General features: G+C 37.3%; 1 protein-coding gene across 1 annotated transcript in view; it reads left to right on the forward strand.

The window, feature by feature from the left end:
• The window catches only part of FRK (fyn related Src family tyrosine kinase), a 54,637-nt gene that overhangs the window by 15,155 nt on the left and 20,381 nt on the right, over nucleotides 1-19,101 (forward strand). Inside the window, exons 2-4 of the mRNA XM_013958971.1 lie at nucleotides 7,620-7,741; nucleotides 15,625-15,788; nucleotides 16,433-16,601. Of these exons, the coding sequence (XP_013814425.1) occupies nucleotides 7,620-7,741; nucleotides 15,625-15,788; nucleotides 16,433-16,601 (455 nt within the window). The remainder of the gene's footprint in view (nucleotides 1-7,619; nucleotides 7,742-15,624; nucleotides 15,789-16,432; nucleotides 16,602-19,101) is intronic.

Genomic DNA, 19,101 nt, shown 5'->3' on the forward strand with positions numbered 1-19,101 from the left:
GTGGCACGACTGCTAAGGCTTATGTTTTTGAGCATGCTCAGAAAGGGGATCTTTTGCGAGTTTTAATAGGCACGATCTAGCTTGACAACAGAATTTTCTATTTTTGCCAGCTCCATCATCGGATTCACTATAGACTATAAAGGGAAAATTGAAGCAGCCAGTGCTCATCTCCCACGCTTTCCTTCACGCATGCAGTGCATCATTTGTAAAGCACATCTGTTTCTTAACTATGTTACGTCTGGAGGGCTTTGATCTTTGCAGTGATATTTCCTAATTTCTTGAAATGTCATCTCTTGGAGAAATTGTATTACTTCATTAGTCTATAACCAGGGCATCTTACAATTAAGACAGTGTAATATTTTCTATCACAAGGGCTTGTTTATTTGCTTATATTTTTTCCAGGCTCCACCTGATTTGATGTAAATTTTCCAGGGCTGATACCAGGCACAGGCTGCCTTTTTCCCTCCCTGAAAACAAAAAAACCTGTGGCTCAGAATGATATGGGAAATCCTTTATGTGTGTACTTGGAGGAAGGGCTTGATATTTGGAAGGGGAGTTTGCTATATCGAAGGTGTGTGCTTTTTTGCTATCTAAAGAAATTTCTCTTCAAACTAACCAAGCCTTTGAAAACAGAATTGCACTTTATACACGGTAATCTAACAGATTTGTTAGAATTTGATGGCAACATTCTATAGATATTCTAGATACTCTGGCTAGAAAAAGCATACTCCAGTCTCAGATCACAGATTATTCCTCCAGCTGCTCTTCCTGCTTGCTGCAAAATTCTGGTGCTGGGTGATGGAAACCCAGCAAGTGCTTGGGGCCTTCCTCTCCTGGCAGAAGGGACAGATGCGCTGCTGGAGCCCTTGGTAAACTTATGTCTGTGCTTCTGCACAAATCTTTACCCACAGCAGCAGACTGCAAACCTGGCAGTCTGGATTTAAGGCTGACTCAGCAGGGCTCTTTGTCCTGCTCATATGACAGTAGTGAAGAGTGGCGCACACAAGCCTGTTCAGGTTTTTATGTGCTGAGTAAGGGCAGTGATTACAGGATGGTCATATGGTTAAATTAATTAAATAACACCATGGAGGATCTCTTTGTGTTTCTGTCTTTCTTTGTCTCTTCACCTTTCCATCCATCCATCCCTGTCTTCTGCCAAACAATTCCTGAAGTGTTCCTCTCTCTGAATGAACAAAGTACTGTTCAATGCTAAATTCCCTGAAAGGTAGGCATTAAGCAATTCAAACTGGAGATTCAAAATTAGTAGGAAATGTTTATAATAATATCTTAGTGCCTTTGTCCCTTTCTGCAAAGTTTCTTCTCTGTAAAAAATATTTTACAAGGAGGAGTGCCATGAAAAGAAGTTAATGAATGTTTGTAAAGCACTCAGATGTTGTAGTGATGAGCACTATAACAGAAACTGCTAGGAAATTAGCCATTCATATAATTTTATAACTTGTATTGAGAGCAGACACTAAACAATGCACAATAAACAAACTCTATGATCTGCACAATGGTAAAACAAAATACAGGATAACTATTCAGTGAGCAACATTCATGTTAACATACTGCAAGGAAGAAGTGGATGTGGCCATGTAATTAAAGATGGTATCATACTAGATTTTCCTGAAAATGGCTGAGTGGGTGCTGTGGAAGCAATTTTAATATTGGTATCTCCTAACTTTGGAGTTGTTGACTTTGCAGCAACAACTTTCTATGAATGTAGATTTTGATATGTTTAAAATGTAAAATTTATATATTGTAGAAGCTTTTATCTATTTGATTTAGTGGTTGTATGAGCTTTTTGCATTCTAGAAGAAACTAAGATATATTTGGTTACAACATATGCAGTATCTATTTTTCTTTATCCTCTCCCAAGGATTATGCTATAATTTCCATACTTCTTAGCTCTTCTCTTAGTTTAGAAAATCTTTCTTTTATTCTCCTCTTAGCTTAGCATCACAGACACAGTTAACATACTCCAGTTACTCTACTGAAGGGCCAACTAACCTCTTTATCATCATTGCTTCTTCTATAATGGAGAAATGGGCAGGAATCACAAGAATCATGACAAATCCTCGCCTCTGCTGAGATTTAGTAGTCTTGTGAGATTTACCTTACCATGAAATCCCAGTAAATCCCAAGTTGCAAGCATTTATGCAAAATCAGAAAGGAGATGCCTTCATGCCACAAAGTGCTGATCCAGGATGGATCATACTCCTCATCTTAACATCTTCAGGGTTTCTGAAAGTCACTTTAATGTGACTGATTACCTGGTATTTGTTCTGTTGCGCCTGTATACTCTTTGAATGAACTTGCCATGTATAGTCCACAGGCGTTTTTAGCAGGCTTTTCTTCCCCCCACCCCATCCTATTCTAATTATCAAAGTTTCTATATGTAGCTATACTTTACCGCTGACTCAGGCCCCAGTATTTATCTTTCAGTTGGGTGCTCACAACATTCAGACTATGCCACAGATCTCAGCTTTAACCATATCTTACCTCCAATAACCTGCAAGTTGTATGAAAAATGAACTACCCAACCCAGCCAGAGCTAGTTACTTAGGCAAATTCAGTCACTTCAGATATGATGTTGTGCAGTTAACTCTGGTTTTGCTTCTGTGCATATGAAATCTAGGTAAAGGTATAAGACAGAAATGGGAAGTTGTCCTCTGGTAAGCCCTAATGGAAATGGATGACATAGTCTGAACTTCCACAACATTTTCAGTGCTGGCCTTCTGCATGGATAACAAAAGAGCAGTGAAGGATCTGATGAAGCTTCCAAGAAAGCCAAGCATGATAGCTTTAAATTCAGAGCTGCATTTGGCTTGGTGATGAAGATCTTGTCCACATCCCAAAGGGGGCTGCATTCAAATCCTCAATTATGAACTTAAAGCTCCACTCCAAAGGGAACTCTAAAGGGGCTACCAAAGGAAGGGATAGGCTGTCAAAAGATTTCTCCAGTAACAAACTTTTCATCTGGACCATGGTTGGGAGTCCTTGGCTAAGGTTCCCCCAAGGTAAAAGTAAGATAAGAGTTGGAAGAAAATCAATTCCTGTAGATCCTGTTGGAGTGGGGTGTTAAAGAGGGCCGTCCAAGGAAGGTTGGGGCTGCAGAAAGATTTGTCCCCCGAGGACTTTTTGTCTAGCCCATGCCCTGGGGTCCCTCTCCAATGTCTTGGCCCATGTTGGTGTTAGGGTTAGGCTGTTGAAGGAGGGGTAGATTGCCAGATGCATTCTCTGAGGGCTTTCTCTTTTAGCCCATGAATGGGGGTCTCTGTCTAAGACTCAGCCCATGCCCTGGGTGTGGGTTAGGAGAATGACAAATCCTAGAGCTCCAGTGTAAGTGGGGCAGTGAAAGGACTACCGAAGGAAGGATGAGTCTGCAAAATATATATCCCTGGACAGCTTGTTCATCTGGCATGATTGTGAGTCTTTGGCTAAGGCTCAGCCCATGCCTGGAGTTAGTGTTAGGAATTGCATTAGTTTTAGTGTAAGGAGGGTTACAAACCCTAGAGCTCCAGTGTGAATAAGGCTCCAAAGGGTCTTCCCAAGGTGGGTTGAATCTGCAGAAAGACTCATCGCCTGACAAGTTTTTTATGTGGGGAGGGGTTCTTTGCATAAGGCTAAGCTTAGGATTAGGGTTAGGAGAGACTGGAGCATTCGTTGGAGTGGGGCATTAAAGGAGCTGCCCAGGTAAAGTTGAGACTGCAAATAGATTTGTTCCCTGACCTCTTCTACATCCAGGCTATGGCTGGGGGTCTTGGGTAAAGCTGATACCACACCTACAGTTAGCATAAGTGACAGGGTTAGGGTTTTCAGAAAGACTAAACTTAGCACTCCAGTGTGAGTGGGGCTGGAAAGTAGCTACCCAAAGAGGGGTAGGCTGCTGGAAGAATTCTCCCAAAAGCTTTTTCATCTGGGCCATGTTTTGGAATCCTCTTGTTTGGGTTTAGCCTTGCAGTTCAGATAGGGTTAATTTTAGGAGAAAGACAAAGCTTCCCATTTTATTCAAGATCCTCTGTTAAATCTTCAGTCTCTACTTCAAATAGTGCATTGCACTGGGTGACATGATCAAAAGGGGATATTACATTAATGTGAGGAAACAAAATGGAAGGGAAGGGAACCTGTTATGCATACGCTTTTTTTGGATGAGGATATTTCTATTTTTTGTTTTCCTTTTCAAGACATGACGCCAAATACTGAAAGCTCTGCCAGTGGTATAGCATTGTGGACCTTTGTATCCCTATCTTTCTTCACTTTAATGATTTTGTCAGTGGCTATGCAGCATACAATACCCTTGGCCTATGTTACTCTTCCTCTCTTCAACTTTCCAGATTAAAAGTTTCCTCCATATCTTCCTGATATAAGGAAAAAAGAAAAAGTGCATAAATGGACAGAAGTAGAAGTGATTATTTTTATTTTAGCAGATTTTCATGTAGTATAGGGAGACAGAAATTAGAGCTGGGTAGATGAGGGCTTCAGCAGACAGTGCATTGCACTGTGGATGTCAGAGGGCTTCTGGGCAAAGAAAGTGATGGAGCCAGGGAACACTGTCATGTTGTGTTGAGCTCTGTTTTGGTTGAGGCTGAACTGAATGAGGAGGCAGGGACCAGTGCTGGTGTCAGGATTTGTCTCCTGCTGCTGCCCCTAGCAGTTACAGCTTCCTAAGAAGTTACCTACCATATGGCTGGGCTCAATGATCCGTCTTTCATACATTATCATTTTTCTTTCCCAAAGAAAGAAATTATCATTGTTTTTCTTTCCCTGAGATCATTGTCTTCCTTTCCCAAAGAATTTGCCCTTCAAGAACATCCACCAGAATTCAGCTTGAAGAAGGAATAGCCCTTCCTTTGCTAGAAGGAAAAGATTATAGGATAGGAGCGTGGGTCTCAGTAATGATACTGACACAGTCAGGGAACATCATGTAACAAAGGCTCCTGTGATCTGTGTATCTACCACCCAAAGATCTTATGGGTCAAAAACCTACCAGTGGAATTGACTGACAACAGAGAAATGAACAGACGGGATCACTACCCTCCGAATGACCGCAACAAACCCCGCCAAAATTATGTTGAACATCATCAGCGCCAAGTAAGGGTTGTGTTTGTTATAGACCTACATGAAGATCATCTTCTCTGTCCCTAGAAATACTCCCAAATATGGTGGCCAGAAGTGGCCTGGAAGTAGCCTGGAATTTTTAATGAAGTTTTTCCTGGGAGCGATGAAGGATGGTGGAAATGAATATTTCTAGGGAACTGGTCAAAAACAATCCCCAAAGATCAGGTCTGGCATCCTACAATGAAAGGGAGAAAGAGTGGAGTGCTGGATGCAGTGCTGGCTGAGATATTAGATAGCATGTTCTTGGGTCTCACTAACAGAAGAATACTATTGCTGTGCTCTTGCTAATCAAACAGATCCTACTAGAAATGGAAACTTATGCCCACGTCTGGGCATAAGTTAGTGCCATTAGTGCCATATCTGGTAATCTGTTGATACACATATATTCTGTTTGTGACCATGATCCAAAGCAATCTAGCTGCAGGCTGAAGTGAACTTTGTATGAATTGCTAATGTGGGTGAAACTGTATGAATTGCTAATTCAACAGTCTCATGAACTGTCTAGTGCCATTAAAGCACACTGAAGAAACTAGAAAGTGCTGGTTAAGTAATGTAAGAGTGTAATGGATAGTTCTTGATGTGTTATTTCTGTTTTTTTCCAGGTGTTTTGTGGCCATACAAAAACTATATAAGTGACTATCCTGAACATAAAATTCAACCTTGTGAATATTGCATTGGAAGTTATTTTGACTACAGAGAAAAATGAAATCCTTTTGAAAGGATGCTCTCCTCTTAACCTGTGGAGAAAGGAGATATGAAATTGAACACCTCTTATACGCTCTTATTAGAAATTCTAGTCAGATTGACTATTACTAAAGGAATATTTATAGTTCAAAGAGAAAAATATCAGTTCAAATTCTTTAAAATCATGTAGTTTATTGGTTTTCAGATATTATTCTCAGAGCTAACACATTTAGAAATTTCAGAAAGCTCCTAATTTATTTTTTAGGGCTGACAAACTTTCTTTGGGATTTGGATAGAGAGCTTAGCTCATGCCCTGTCTCTTTATTCATTTGACCAGAACATCAATAAAAGATTTGCACGCGTATTGATTATCTCATTTTCTACAGTCTAATTAATGAATTATTATAAGTTTAACTAATTACCATTCTTCCTGAAATTTTCCATCTAGTGTCTTTCTTGTCAGATCCCTCTCCTTGCCAAATATGTATCAAGGCCTACTTACATTTTATCCAAATCATCTTAAAGTCAGAGGTTTGGAATGTAGTCCAGAATATCTGGGTTTCATTTTCTATTGTTAACAAAGTATACTCAGTGTAGGTTAGCTCCATCTGTATTTGCCTTTGTTTATTTCCTCTTTATTCATACAAAAAACATTACTCATTCCTAATGCTTGCTCACGCAAGCAGGACATTTTTTTAAACATTTCATCCAACATTCTAATTTATTTCCTTCATTCCTCTTGATGATTGTAAGCCTTACAGATACTAGAGTAATTTGTTGATGTCCCCTTCTGTACTTTTCACTAGTAATAGACAAATAAAGTAGTTAGCTGAATAAGCAACTTATGTCATGTGATACATTGATTTATCTTAAAAGTTTGCATGTTAGGTTTATCTATAATTAATTTAAAAGGACTTGTCCTGTGAGTAGATGGCATATTTCTGATAACTATTTATCACCATTTACTTCAGATAAGCTAATCTTGGAAAGAGCTTTATATCTTTGCTCAATGGAAGCTGAATGCCATCCCAGTTGAAAATGCTGAATCACCTTATTCTTATTTCAGTTTAATTTACACTGAACACAAAGCAGCAAAAGCGCTAAATAGCACCTGCAGGTGAACAAGCTAAAACTATTGCTTGAACAGTGTTTGTAAATTAGAGATATTAGTAATAGAGAGAAAATTATGCAAATGTTTTAAAAGGAGTAGATTTTCAAGGAACATAGATGTTCAGGTGTTTCCAGTGACTTGAGAGAAGTATTGTTTTTGCTCATCTAAGAGCAGCAAAGCTGAAAAATCACTAATAAGGCATTTGAGATATCAACATGGAAATGGAATGGGGAAGATTCTAGCTTGACTTACGTCTTGAAACATTAGTTCGTTGCTATTATTTCAGATATCTTTGACTTTTAAGATGCCTGAATGTTAGCACGTGCCTTTACTTCTGTGTAATTCAAGTGGACCTGGGCATCAGTTTTTGTGACAATAACACTGGCAAAATTTTCTTGGTGATTTTTTTTTGGGGGGGACAATGCCAGTCAGCCACTTTTGAACTTTAGTTCTCTTGAAATCGGTAAGGCTTTCCATCTGGAGTGGAATCAGGATTTCAGTCAAATGTGCAAGCAATATTTTCTAACATTAAATTTGTTGTGTAGTTCTTAGAGTTTTTTTTTTTTTCCTTTTCATACTATTAGAACTCTAATTAACACGCCTCACACTATCTCTTTGTAAATTTGCAGTATGTTTATAAAAGCTAAATTGTCTTTCTGGTATGTTTTACTTATTGGTAAAATTAATGATTTTTATTGTTTAGATGGTTTTTTGGCCCAATCAAACGAGCAGATGCAGAGAGACAACTGTCATATCCTGGAAACCAGGCAGGAGCCTTCCTAATCCGAGAAAGTGAAAGTCTAAAAGGCGAATTCTCACTTTCAGGTATATTTTAGTTCTTCATCTTAATCAACGTTTTAAAAGTTTCTCGGGTGGTTTGTATTTTTTTTTTTCATTTTTGAGCATGATAAACTGTGGACATGAAAATGAAATTAAAATTCATAATAATCTTTCTTTCCCAGGAGATATAAAAAGACAAGTTGGCAAGAGCCATTTGGGTCTTTGCTAACTTTTATTTTATAGTCTGTGTTTATTAATATGCTCAGAACACAAATTAACTTTTTTATCCTTATTACTTCCAGTGTTCCAGCTGCCTTGAAATAGGAACTATTTTCATAATTAAAATGTCAGAAATACATCACAGCTGTACACCGTTGTCCTAATTGGTATATGGAATAGAAGTTAAAGTCATACTGGCAGACCTCTGCAGTTCAAGAAAATGAGATTTCTACTAGAATACACCCTTAGGTTTATGCTTATTTGCTTCTAGGAGCAAAATGATAGGAAGATTTGCAGAACTATACTTCAGAAAGAGTCGTATTTCATTGAAAATGTAGTTGTAAACATCAGTAAAAAGTTAGATTCATAATGATAATGATTTTTGAAACATATTTAAAGGCCTTCATCTGAATCCAAAAGTCTATCAAATAAAAACACTAGTATTTTACTTACTTGCATACTATACCATGCACCATCTTTGTTGTGTCAATAGATATTTGCCCTAATAGATATTAAACTATTAATCTTTGGTGTTTTTCCCTGGACATCTTTTAACCAAACCTATAATACAAGTGTGAGTCAAGAGTATGTTGTCCCTGGGAGAATAGGAGAATACCTGGCAAAATATAGCAAGACACCTTTAGATAACTTTGCTTACAAACTTAATACATTGAATGAGGATAGCTCTACATACCTTAATTCTATAAGCTAGTAAAGAATTTTGATGATTATGAATAAACTGTAAGTTGTCACATGTAGAATTACGCCTGTGAAGTGGGTAGTGTCTTGTACATAACCAGATTCTTTCATATTGACTCCTCTTCTGCCGGGATGATGTGTCATTCATCTTCTAAGCATAACACAGAAATGCGTCAAGCAGATTAATGAACTTTTGACGCATGCCTGGTTTCTCTTTCAGAAACATAAGGAAAGGGTATAAACCATCACTGTCTTGTGGTAATAGGGGAGGGTTGTTTTTTATTGCCAAGACAAATATATGTTGCCTGCGTAGTGAAATACAATGACATTTATGAAATAAATATGATATTTTTGGTTCTGGGAGAGTTCATTCCGCAGTCCTTGCCTTCCCTCAAGGAAGTTCACTCTTGCTAAGAAGAGCTGGTATGAACACTAAGCATCAGCAAGGAATCAGACAACTCCCAAACTGTGACAGAACTGACCAGTTGCATGTGTACCTTTTTATTCAAAGAATGTATTAAAGCTGCAAACTCTTCAAAATACTTTCCCTCTGTCTACAAGCTTATGCCTGTCTTTACATGGCTTCAGCTTCATTGAACTGTTCTTTATGAGTGAGCTGATTTTATCCAAGGACTAGGCTAGACTGATAACGGTGTGATGGTATGCAGGGAAGGATAGATATGCCTATATTATCTGCTTAATGCTTGCACTTGAGTACATGACACCTTACTAAAAGTCAATGAAAAAGCTTGTGCTTGTGCACCTATGGGTAGAAATGCAATTTTCCTTTTATTATTTTTTAAATGCAGCCTTCTACAGAAGATTCAAAATCCTAATTCTTTACCTTTCATCTTGGCTACCTCACCAAGATGAAGGCAGCAGTACTTTACTAACGATATTAAGTACTGCAGAGAAAAATCCAAGAGAATGAAAATAGATCTTAGCCCACATCTGTGATAGGATGAGATCATCATTAAATGCCGCTGTTTAATTTTTTTCTTCCAGATCCTGGATAGAAACCATAATCTCTCTGATTTAGTATATTAGATTTCATTAAATAAGCTTGTAGTAGGCCCTTTGCAGGTTTCCATATAAGCTTATTTAATAACAGAAGGTTTGATACTTGCTGATAACAGGCAAGGTATGAAATCATCAGTGTGGATTTCTTCCACGCTGATTGACATAGCTTTGTTTGATGAAGGAAAGAGTAGGTTGCTTCTCACTAATGCGTTTTAATAAGGAAATTACACCAGGATTTCCCAAAAGTTCTTTTTAGAATGGCATTGGAGAACAGCATATAAGCTGAGGAAAGAGTCCAGCTACAGTAGCCAACCCTTCTTTGTGCATGAACATGGGTTGCCCTTTGAGCACGTACGCAAAGGTTCTGTGCCATCTCAGATTTATTAAGCATTTGTGCTCTTTTAGGCAATGAAAGGGAATAAGTTCTGATACAATCTATAGACAGTGGGCATTAATGAAATGATTCAGCACTGCTGCTATAACTTTTAGCAGCTTCTCAGACTTAAATGTAATTTAGCTTTGACGCGCTACTTCATCCTGAAGAGGCTAAATATTATTTGCTGCTTACTGATCAGTCTTGACTGAATTGCATCTGTTTGTGTTGTGCAGGCTCTTTACTTCCAACCTAATGGTATACATAATGGTCCAGACATTGTATGTCCATAATCTCATCACTTTTGGGAGACTGAGTGCCTGCTAAAGTAGATGATGAAATGCATTGTACTGTGGGAAGAATTAATTGGAAGGAAGGATGTTTAGTTCACCAGATGTTATGAAAAAGGCAGTTTTTCTGAATCTGTTTTGTTCCATCAGGAGTTATGGGATGCTCAAAACTGTGGCAGCAAAGCAGAGTTTTTTTTCTTGAGGAAGTGATTCAGTCCTTTTCCTTTTAAGAAGTCTTGCATAGCTTCTGTCTACGTAGTAGCTGATGGGGGAGAAAGCACAACTTCATCTTTCAGAATATATTTTTAATTTCAGTTTCCAATTTCTTAAGTGCATGAAGTAACCATAGGCCACAAAACAGCTGCCCTGTGTAGGACTGATTGGGTTTGCTCTACCTGCTATGCTGTTTGATTTTACTCCAGAGCATATGATGATAATGGCTAGAAAAGTGGCAACCTACATTTCAGAACTAAGGTCATTCTGAAAGTATTGCAAGTCTCTGTCCAGCCTAACATTTAAATACTATCAAACTAAAAAGGAAAAAAAAATAAAATAAAAAAAAAGAAGAAAGATTTTTGCCCAAGTATGCATGAATGGATTTTTATGATTTTAATGCTTGAGATCATGCACATATGGGAATGTATAAGAGACTTAATGTTAATGAGAGAGAGACAAATGTATCTCTTTAGGCAAAAAAAGGAAAGAAATAAACCCTTCCTTTCATTAAAAGGGCAATTTTAATTTCTAACTTGCCATGATGGAAAAACGCACATTTTGTAAATGATTTATATGATAAATGACTATTTAAATTACAAACAAAAAGTTATATTCAGAAGGGTTTTTCTCAGCTGTAAATGGTTAAATGGAAAGCACATAAAACTTTAGACAGGACTTTGAGATGGGTTGCTATCATTTTAAAGTGTTTGACATTTTAAAAATAGGTTTTCCCATTTTAAAAATGCACATGTTGCAGAAGGATTTTTATACTGATGACTCCAGCATCTGGTGTAAAATGTATTAAATTTTAAACATGTTGGTGCCATCTTAGACATTGCCTCTTTTTAATTAAAAGCCATAATTTAGATATGCTCAGCTTAATTGAGTGTCATTGCCAATGATAGCAGGAGGTGCTCAGCTCCCTCCCCCTCCCCCTCCAATAATGGTATCTAAAAGACTGATTGCATTAAATAGCAATGTAAATGTTTTGTGTTTTCCCCTTTTTTTTTTTTTTTTCTGCCCATAAAAAAGATTGTGTGGTTTCCTTTAGGCCAGATTGGCAGTAGGCATAGGAAAAAGTAGGTAATCATTTAAGGCAGCAGACTGATAGGAGTGGCAAAATCATGGTCATAGCAAGAGAATGACTGAGCCACAGCAGCCACTGCACCTGGTCTGTGCTGGTGAGAGTGATTTAATGAGCTGCCTTCCTCCCAGCTCTGCCTGGGGCATGGAGAGCAAGTACAACTCCTGGCCTGGCAAATGGTTGGCCATGGTCCTGTTGTTAAAATGCATGTTTCTGCTTCTGGCTCATCCTTGCATGAGGAAGAAAATATATAAGTATCGGGACACCCCAGGGCTGGAGTGGAAGTAAGGAGGAGAGGGCTTGGGGGCTGGTTCTGCTCCCTCTTTCCTTCCATGCTGCCAGCCCTGCACTCTCTGTGCTGGTGGAAGACTGTAGGTAGGAGAGATGTTGAGGAGTCTGGCAGTAATGATGCTTTCATTTGCCTCAGTGATTCATTTGGTGAGGATGTTGCTGTGCTGATGCCACCATAAGATTCAATGTCACTGCCCTGGGAAAGGAGCACTAAAATATTTTATTCTCATCCTTGAGTGACAAAATCTACTTTTGCTTGGCCCAGCCAGACTCAACCCTTCACATGGCAAGGAGGTACAAACAAAACAAAACAAAACAAAACCCTAAAGAAACAAAAAAACCCACCAACAGTCCCTTATCAAACACCAAATTAATCCGCCCCTGAACTGTTTATCACAGGCAAAAGCTGTATCTGTACAGAAGTCTACAGGTTTTCCACACACATTCCAGCTTCATCCAGAGGGAAGAAAAAGCTGCAAAAGTATCATAAAACAGCAATGTTATCTTATAGGAATAAGAAGCCAATGAAAGTATCATGCAGTAGCTAAACCATCATTTTCCTCCACAATCCTAGGAAATGTTCTGCCTGGTGAGATGTAAATGCTACAGAGAGACTACTGTTTTTCATTTATTATTTCCTTGCTTAAGTCACACTGCTGGGCTGTGATAAGGAGATTAGATCAGCTGGTCTGCAAACACTATTTCATTTCAATTTGATATGAAAAACAGTGTTGAGTCATGGCTTGATGCAAAATTGCAAAATACAACCTGAATAGCAGCAAAATACCATGAACCAGGATAAAGGATTTGGTAGCTGCAAATTACAGTATAAACTGGAACCTCTCCAGAACATTGAGGAAACAATTACTCATAGACTTAGTAAACATAAGGTCAGGAGTCTGGGCTGATGTTGTCCAACCTATATACCGCCAACCATAGGGTTTCATATAAAGCTCATTTAAGAAGTTAGAACACACCTTTCAAACCAACCCTTACATAAAGATTAGCTACTTTACAAATAATAATTATAATACTGCTAATAAATAAATGAGATACTCAAGCTACTATCACTTGTGATATGTAGATGAGACCGGATTAACACAGTCATCCTGCTGGCCTTTTATTTGATGAATCATAAATAACAATTTTTTTGGCCAGATGCACTTTACTTTGAACTTTGGAAAAGCCAATGAATTTTCATTGTGTGTTGTTTCTGAATTACTCTTTAAGTCATTTTCCATCAGCCTCATTCCAAATTATGCATCACAAACATTTACATGCTTTTTATAATTGAAAAATATTAATTATGTGTTAAATTGAAAGGAAATGGCATTTGAAAAGTGGTTGATGTTGTTCTTTTTATACTCTGAAGTTATAGTTACAAATATTCTTGTTTGGTACTCATGCAGAATTTTATGTTGGCAACTCAGCTGCCTAAAAACATTACCTGTGGCGGTTATAAAATTCCCTCAGGTTTTCAACAGCCCCTATATGCCCTCTGGTGGTCGGGGATGACATGATAGTGCTTAAGGAAGGAAGGTTTTCATTTGAATTTAGTCAGGTAATGGTGAGAGAGAATATACTGTATGTGTAATTAGTAATTTCCCAAAATTTTGGTACACACATATGTGGCTGTGAATTCTTCTGTTAGTATCATGCCTAAAATGATTGTCCATTTACTTTCTAAAGTTAACTCAAGACCAATGATATATGTTTCTGAATTTTTAGAATAATTTATAAAAGTTGAACACACATTCTGTGTATGCAGCTGAAGTTCTACAACATGAAGGATATTTCAGCAGGGATAATTCCAGGGGAGAACAATAATAAATTTGCTAATAACTAGATTTTCAAGTGTGAGTAACAGACTGAGGCTGCTAGTAGGACTGAAACACATTGATATTAAATTAATTATATGACCAAGAGTAGCCACTAATAGCCACTGGGAAAGTGCAACAGTGGGTGACCAGGAAGAAGATGGTAACTGGAACTTCCTCCTCCCCTTCACAGTTTTCTCCCCACTCATTGTGGAAAAACACTGTGTCATTTCATGAAATGGTGGGGTGTGAGAAAACTCTGGGTTATTCCCCCTGTCTTTTACCTGTTGCCACTACCTTCTTTTTCAATTAATCTTTCACATTTGGTCATTATCCACTGTTTCTTCTCCTGGCCGTTTCCCAAACTCACCACTGGATGATTCCCATTCTCCTTTTTGGCTTGATTCTCTCACTGACCTTCTCAAATCTGGCAGCCTACTTGTGTCCCTTCAGCTTGCTCCAAGACCAGCTCTCTTCAGCTTGCTCCAACACCAGCTCTAACAAGTGGGGAGAAAAAAACAAGCCAACCTGTCCATACTTTCCAATACTTTCTCTCTCTTAATCTCATTACAGGTTGGTACCATTCCTTGAGCTCTGGTCATTTTCCACCTGAAACTCCCAGGATCAGAAAACCTCCTTCCACAGATGCATGCATCTTCTTATCTGAGCTGCAGAAAAATTATCCTGCTGCTTAAACCTCTTCCCTCTTAAGTAACACTCTGTACAGTCAGGATTCCTCATTAGTAGCTAGGTTTATTACAGAACATTTAATTTTTGAGCTAACAGCTGTGGTATTGATAGGAGTTAAACCAGTTATCCTTCAGGATGTAACATAAGCTCTCCACTGCCTGTTGGAAATGGACAGTGATGGTCTCAGTAATGGAGTGTCACACTAAATGTCACCCCATGTGTGAGACTAGACTTCTTTCCAACTCTTTAGAACAGCCTTTCCTGCTACTACTCAGATATTATAGCCATTGCTACTTCTGATATTCCTTTGTAGAGAAACACTCTAAACCATATATGACAGACCAGTAAGAAATGGCAATTACAGGGCTTGTCCTCCCTAAATAATGGGCTGGGTGAGTGACAGTGCATTTTTCTCCATCTTTGGTCTGCTGCTGATCCTCCCACTCACTAGCTCCAGCAAACAGGGGCCCAGCCTACTTTCTGACACTGCCAAAGAGTGCTCTGAAGGTCGCAGACAAGGGCTCTTTGGGTGTCTTGACATGCACCTAAATAATCTATAGAAGGCAAGGAGATAAATATCTTGTTGATTAAGAAAGAATAAATAAGAATAAAAGACATTTGGATAGAAAGGGAGTCATCAACTACTCAAAATACAGCATTATTGGGCAGATTTTTACATATTCCAAGTACTCACAAAACTCAAAATCTAGGGAAGATGTGAGTGCTCTTCAGAAGATCATGGCCATATGGTGTGTATCTTTGTTTGCTTTAAAATGCTTGCCAATCCAGAAGCTGCTATTTGGGATGTTAATATTGATAAATGAAATATTAAAAACTGATTAAATGATTCCTTTGAATTAGATGATTCTGGCAGGTTTTGGTGTCCTAAAAGATGGAAAATATGAGCTGCCCAGGCAAGAAGGTACTTTTATGTACTTTTGCATCAAGTCTTATAGTGCAAGAATCTCCAGACCTGAATGGTTAAAGACTAGTAGACTAGATATGTTAAACTATCTGAAAAGTGGGCTTTGGTTTGAAAGAGATTTTGTGTAGTTGCTATCTTTGAAACTAAACTAATTTATTTTAGGTCTTTACAATCTATTTTTAAGGTCCTTACAAACACACTTAGGAACCTAATGTCCTTTAAGCTGGTTTGAAACTGTTGGCCATAAGCTATACTGTACTACTCCTATAATACCCAGAAACTTAATATTTTTAAATCATTTTAGTTTTTGATGGTGAATTTGTGAAGCACTACAGGATCAGAAAGCTGGATGAAGGAGGTTTTTTCCTAAGCAGACGGAGAACTTTTAAAACTCTGAATGAGTTTGTTGACTATTACAGTAAGAACAATGATGGCCTCTGTGTGAAACTTGGGAAGCCATGTCTAAAGGTAAGAGCGGATGCTACATCATGCAACATATTTTTTATAAGGTAATTCTTCAGATATCTGTTAGAAGGTGTTAGCCCCATAACTGTTTCCACCATTTAAAAATGATGATGACCTGATTATTTTCAGGAAGTCACAGATAACATTACAATTTCATTCTTGAAGCTGACACATTAATAATAAAATACCATGTCATTTTGAACAAATCATCATGTGACTGGAGGAGAAAATATGCCAAATCATGATTTATGAATACCTTTTTGTAAATGGATATGGAGATGAAATCACCAAGTTCATAACTCTAGCTGTCTATAAGTAATTACTGAAACAAAACCACTAGGTTCAGGCAAGCAATACGTCATTGTTCAGAAGAGCTTGCTAGAGGGATGATTTCTAATTTTTATTTTTTAATGGCAGGATATTTTCTTTAGAGTTTAATAAAAATTCAGTAACAAAAAGTACCCAAGATGTGGGCTGTGCTTCATCTACCCAACACACTTTATCATATATCTGTGCTCTCAAGAAGCATTATTCATATCAGTTGCAACTTTACGTGACATAGTTAACAATGACTTGCATATGCTGTTGGAAAAGTATTAGAAATCTAAATTACTGTATTATTTCTTCTCTTTCTTCTCTTATACCAGGTACAAATTCCTACTACTTTTGATTTGTCTTATAAAACTGTGGATCAGTGGGAGATAGACCGAAACTCTCTGAAATTCTTGAAAAAATTAGGATCTGGTCAGTTTGGTGAGGTATGGGAAGGACTATGGAATAATACCACCCCTGTGGCAATCAAAACATTAAAACCAGGTAAGTGAATTACTCTTAAATGTTAATAAAGTTAAACATTGGCAAGCCCCTCCTTTATTTTTTAAATTATACTGAAAATATAGCCTATCCCTAAAAAAAATTATTCTTAAAATATATGCACTTAAAAAAGGAGGCTAGCAAAGCTCAGGATCCTGAAATACTTTAATATTTTGAATTACAGTTTTATACAATTCTCTGTTTCTCTATCAACTGAATACATTCTTGTCTGATAGTTACTACATAAAAGCACAACTCCAGCAAGGCCATCCCTTTTGTAGAATATTGCTTATGTGGAACTGAATGACTGTGTTTCATTTGTAGGTGAAATAATCAATTTACTACTGGTTTGTAGTCTGCAGAATTTCTTCAAGTGGCTAGATGCTATATTATAATGATGCCTTTGTTAACATAGGATATGTACTCTATTAATCTTGTTGTATTTAAGAAGTGCTTTAATCCTAATAATGATTGAATATATGTTTTTGATCCACAACATTCATTCGCAATATTGCCTATAGTGTAGGTTTGTGACTGATGTGGCTTTTAAAATTTTTTCTTGTTTATTTTTGATTAACTTAAAGTAATTTGTTCATTTTAAAACAAAAACATAAGACATCTGCCAGCAGATGGCAAGAATCTCATAGATAGGAAGGGTAGCCTGGATGATATACATATTTTTAAAATGAGAAAACATTATAATGTGTTGTGGTTAATTGAAAAAGCTTGTGTTGGACATTAATGATCATGTTTCAGGAAGCAAAACAGATTCAGATCTTCAGTTCAGAGGATCACCTAAATATGCTTGAGTCCTATTTGAATGCTCTTCTGAACAGAGAGGAATTTAAGCATGCATTTTAGGGCTATCTTGTATGAGGATACTGTATGCATTTTGGGACTTGCAAATTGAAAGCAGATAGGAAACTTTTTTCTTTGCTGCACCCAGAGTGGAAGAACTGTTGAGACTTAAGGCCATCTGTAATTTGTGTGAAAGACAGCATACTTTTCCAGTGAGCTGATATGTCCCCTTAGTGCACTGGTAATCAAAGAAACCATCTTGAAATCTCTTTGTCCATTTCTCTGTCCTAAGACAGGAGCAATGAAGGCTATGACTTTTCTGACAGGAAAACCTATTTTTCAAGACTTTTTTTAAAGACTTGAAAGACCTATTTTTAAAGACTTCTGAAACCAGCAACTCTAACAACTCCACAGTCTCTCCAAGCATTCTTGTTCAATCGTCATTATCACTCCTATGAAAAAGGGCTTTTTCCCTTCATATTTGACCTGAATCTTTCATTTGGTAATATAAACCCATTACTTCTTGTCTTATCCACCATGGTTATGGGGTATACATTATTCTCTTCCTCTTTACAAACTAGAAAGCTATTATCATGTTCCTTTTCAGTCTTCTCTTCTTTACCTATCTAAAGTGTTTTAAAAGTCACACCATTTTCAGAATACATTCTCTGGGCTGTTTCTGGGTGGTAACCATTTTTTTTTTCAAGTGTGATAATAAAAGGAAGCAGCTTCACCAGTGTCCAGCTGCAGCTTCACCAAGTCTGAGTAAAAAAAGGGAATAGCTTCACTTCTTACAGGCTTCTGTTTAAATAGCCCAATATGCTGTTTGCCTTTCTTCTCCATAAGACAAGAATCTAATTTGTCCATCTGAATTTACCTTGCTTTAATAATTTAATGCAACATCTGGATAATTCTGTTTTATTGCAAGACACTGAAGCATTCTTCCTAAACCGTGAAATCTCTTAAAACAATATTTAAAGGAGGAAATTGAATGAAACTGGAATCAAGATTAAGCTATTTAAGTTTTTGTGACATTAATTTTTCTTTTAGCAGTTGTCTTTTTCTTTCTTCTTTAAGAAAGTATGTGATAACTAGCACTCTAAAAAAAGATTTGTTTCTCATCAAACAAAATAATCTGATTTTGCACAAATTGCAACACATATATTTCTACCTATTTTTTTTTAGGGGGAAAGTGGAACTAACATTTATCTGGTATTGCATATTCAGAATGGAAAGCTATCTTAATTATGTTTTATCTCCCTGTTTTAATAACTCTTCTCAAAACTCTGCTTCAACTTCTCCTTCTGCATAATGGACACAGTACATATTATCTGTTTTCTAAGAAACAAACTTTGAATTTAATAATGGACTCAAGCAGAACTGAAAAGACTACTCACTAATACATGAAACCCACATGGGATAAAAGGGCTGAGTTTCAGCTGAAATTTGCCTCCTTTTTTTTCTTTTTGGTGTTGTTCAGATGACTGACTGCTACTAATACTTGACCTCAAGAAAAGGAAAAGTGTTAGTGAAATTAAATTTTATATCTGAAACAGATCTTAATGTGTTTAAAGCCAATCTGATCTGCAGAGATCCTTTCTTTGATTGTTGTTCAATTAATTATCCTTTCAATGCCTTGCTGATAAGGCACAGAGAGAGCATAAAACAGCTAGACCAATGTAAGCAGGAAAGAAGGTGTTTTTCA

This window comes from Apteryx mantelli, chromosome 3 (genome assembly GCF_036417845.1).
Source record: "Apteryx mantelli isolate bAptMan1 chromosome 3, bAptMan1.hap1, whole genome shotgun sequence".
NCBI lineage: Eukaryota > Metazoa > Chordata > Aves > Apterygiformes > Apterygidae > Apteryx > Apteryx mantelli.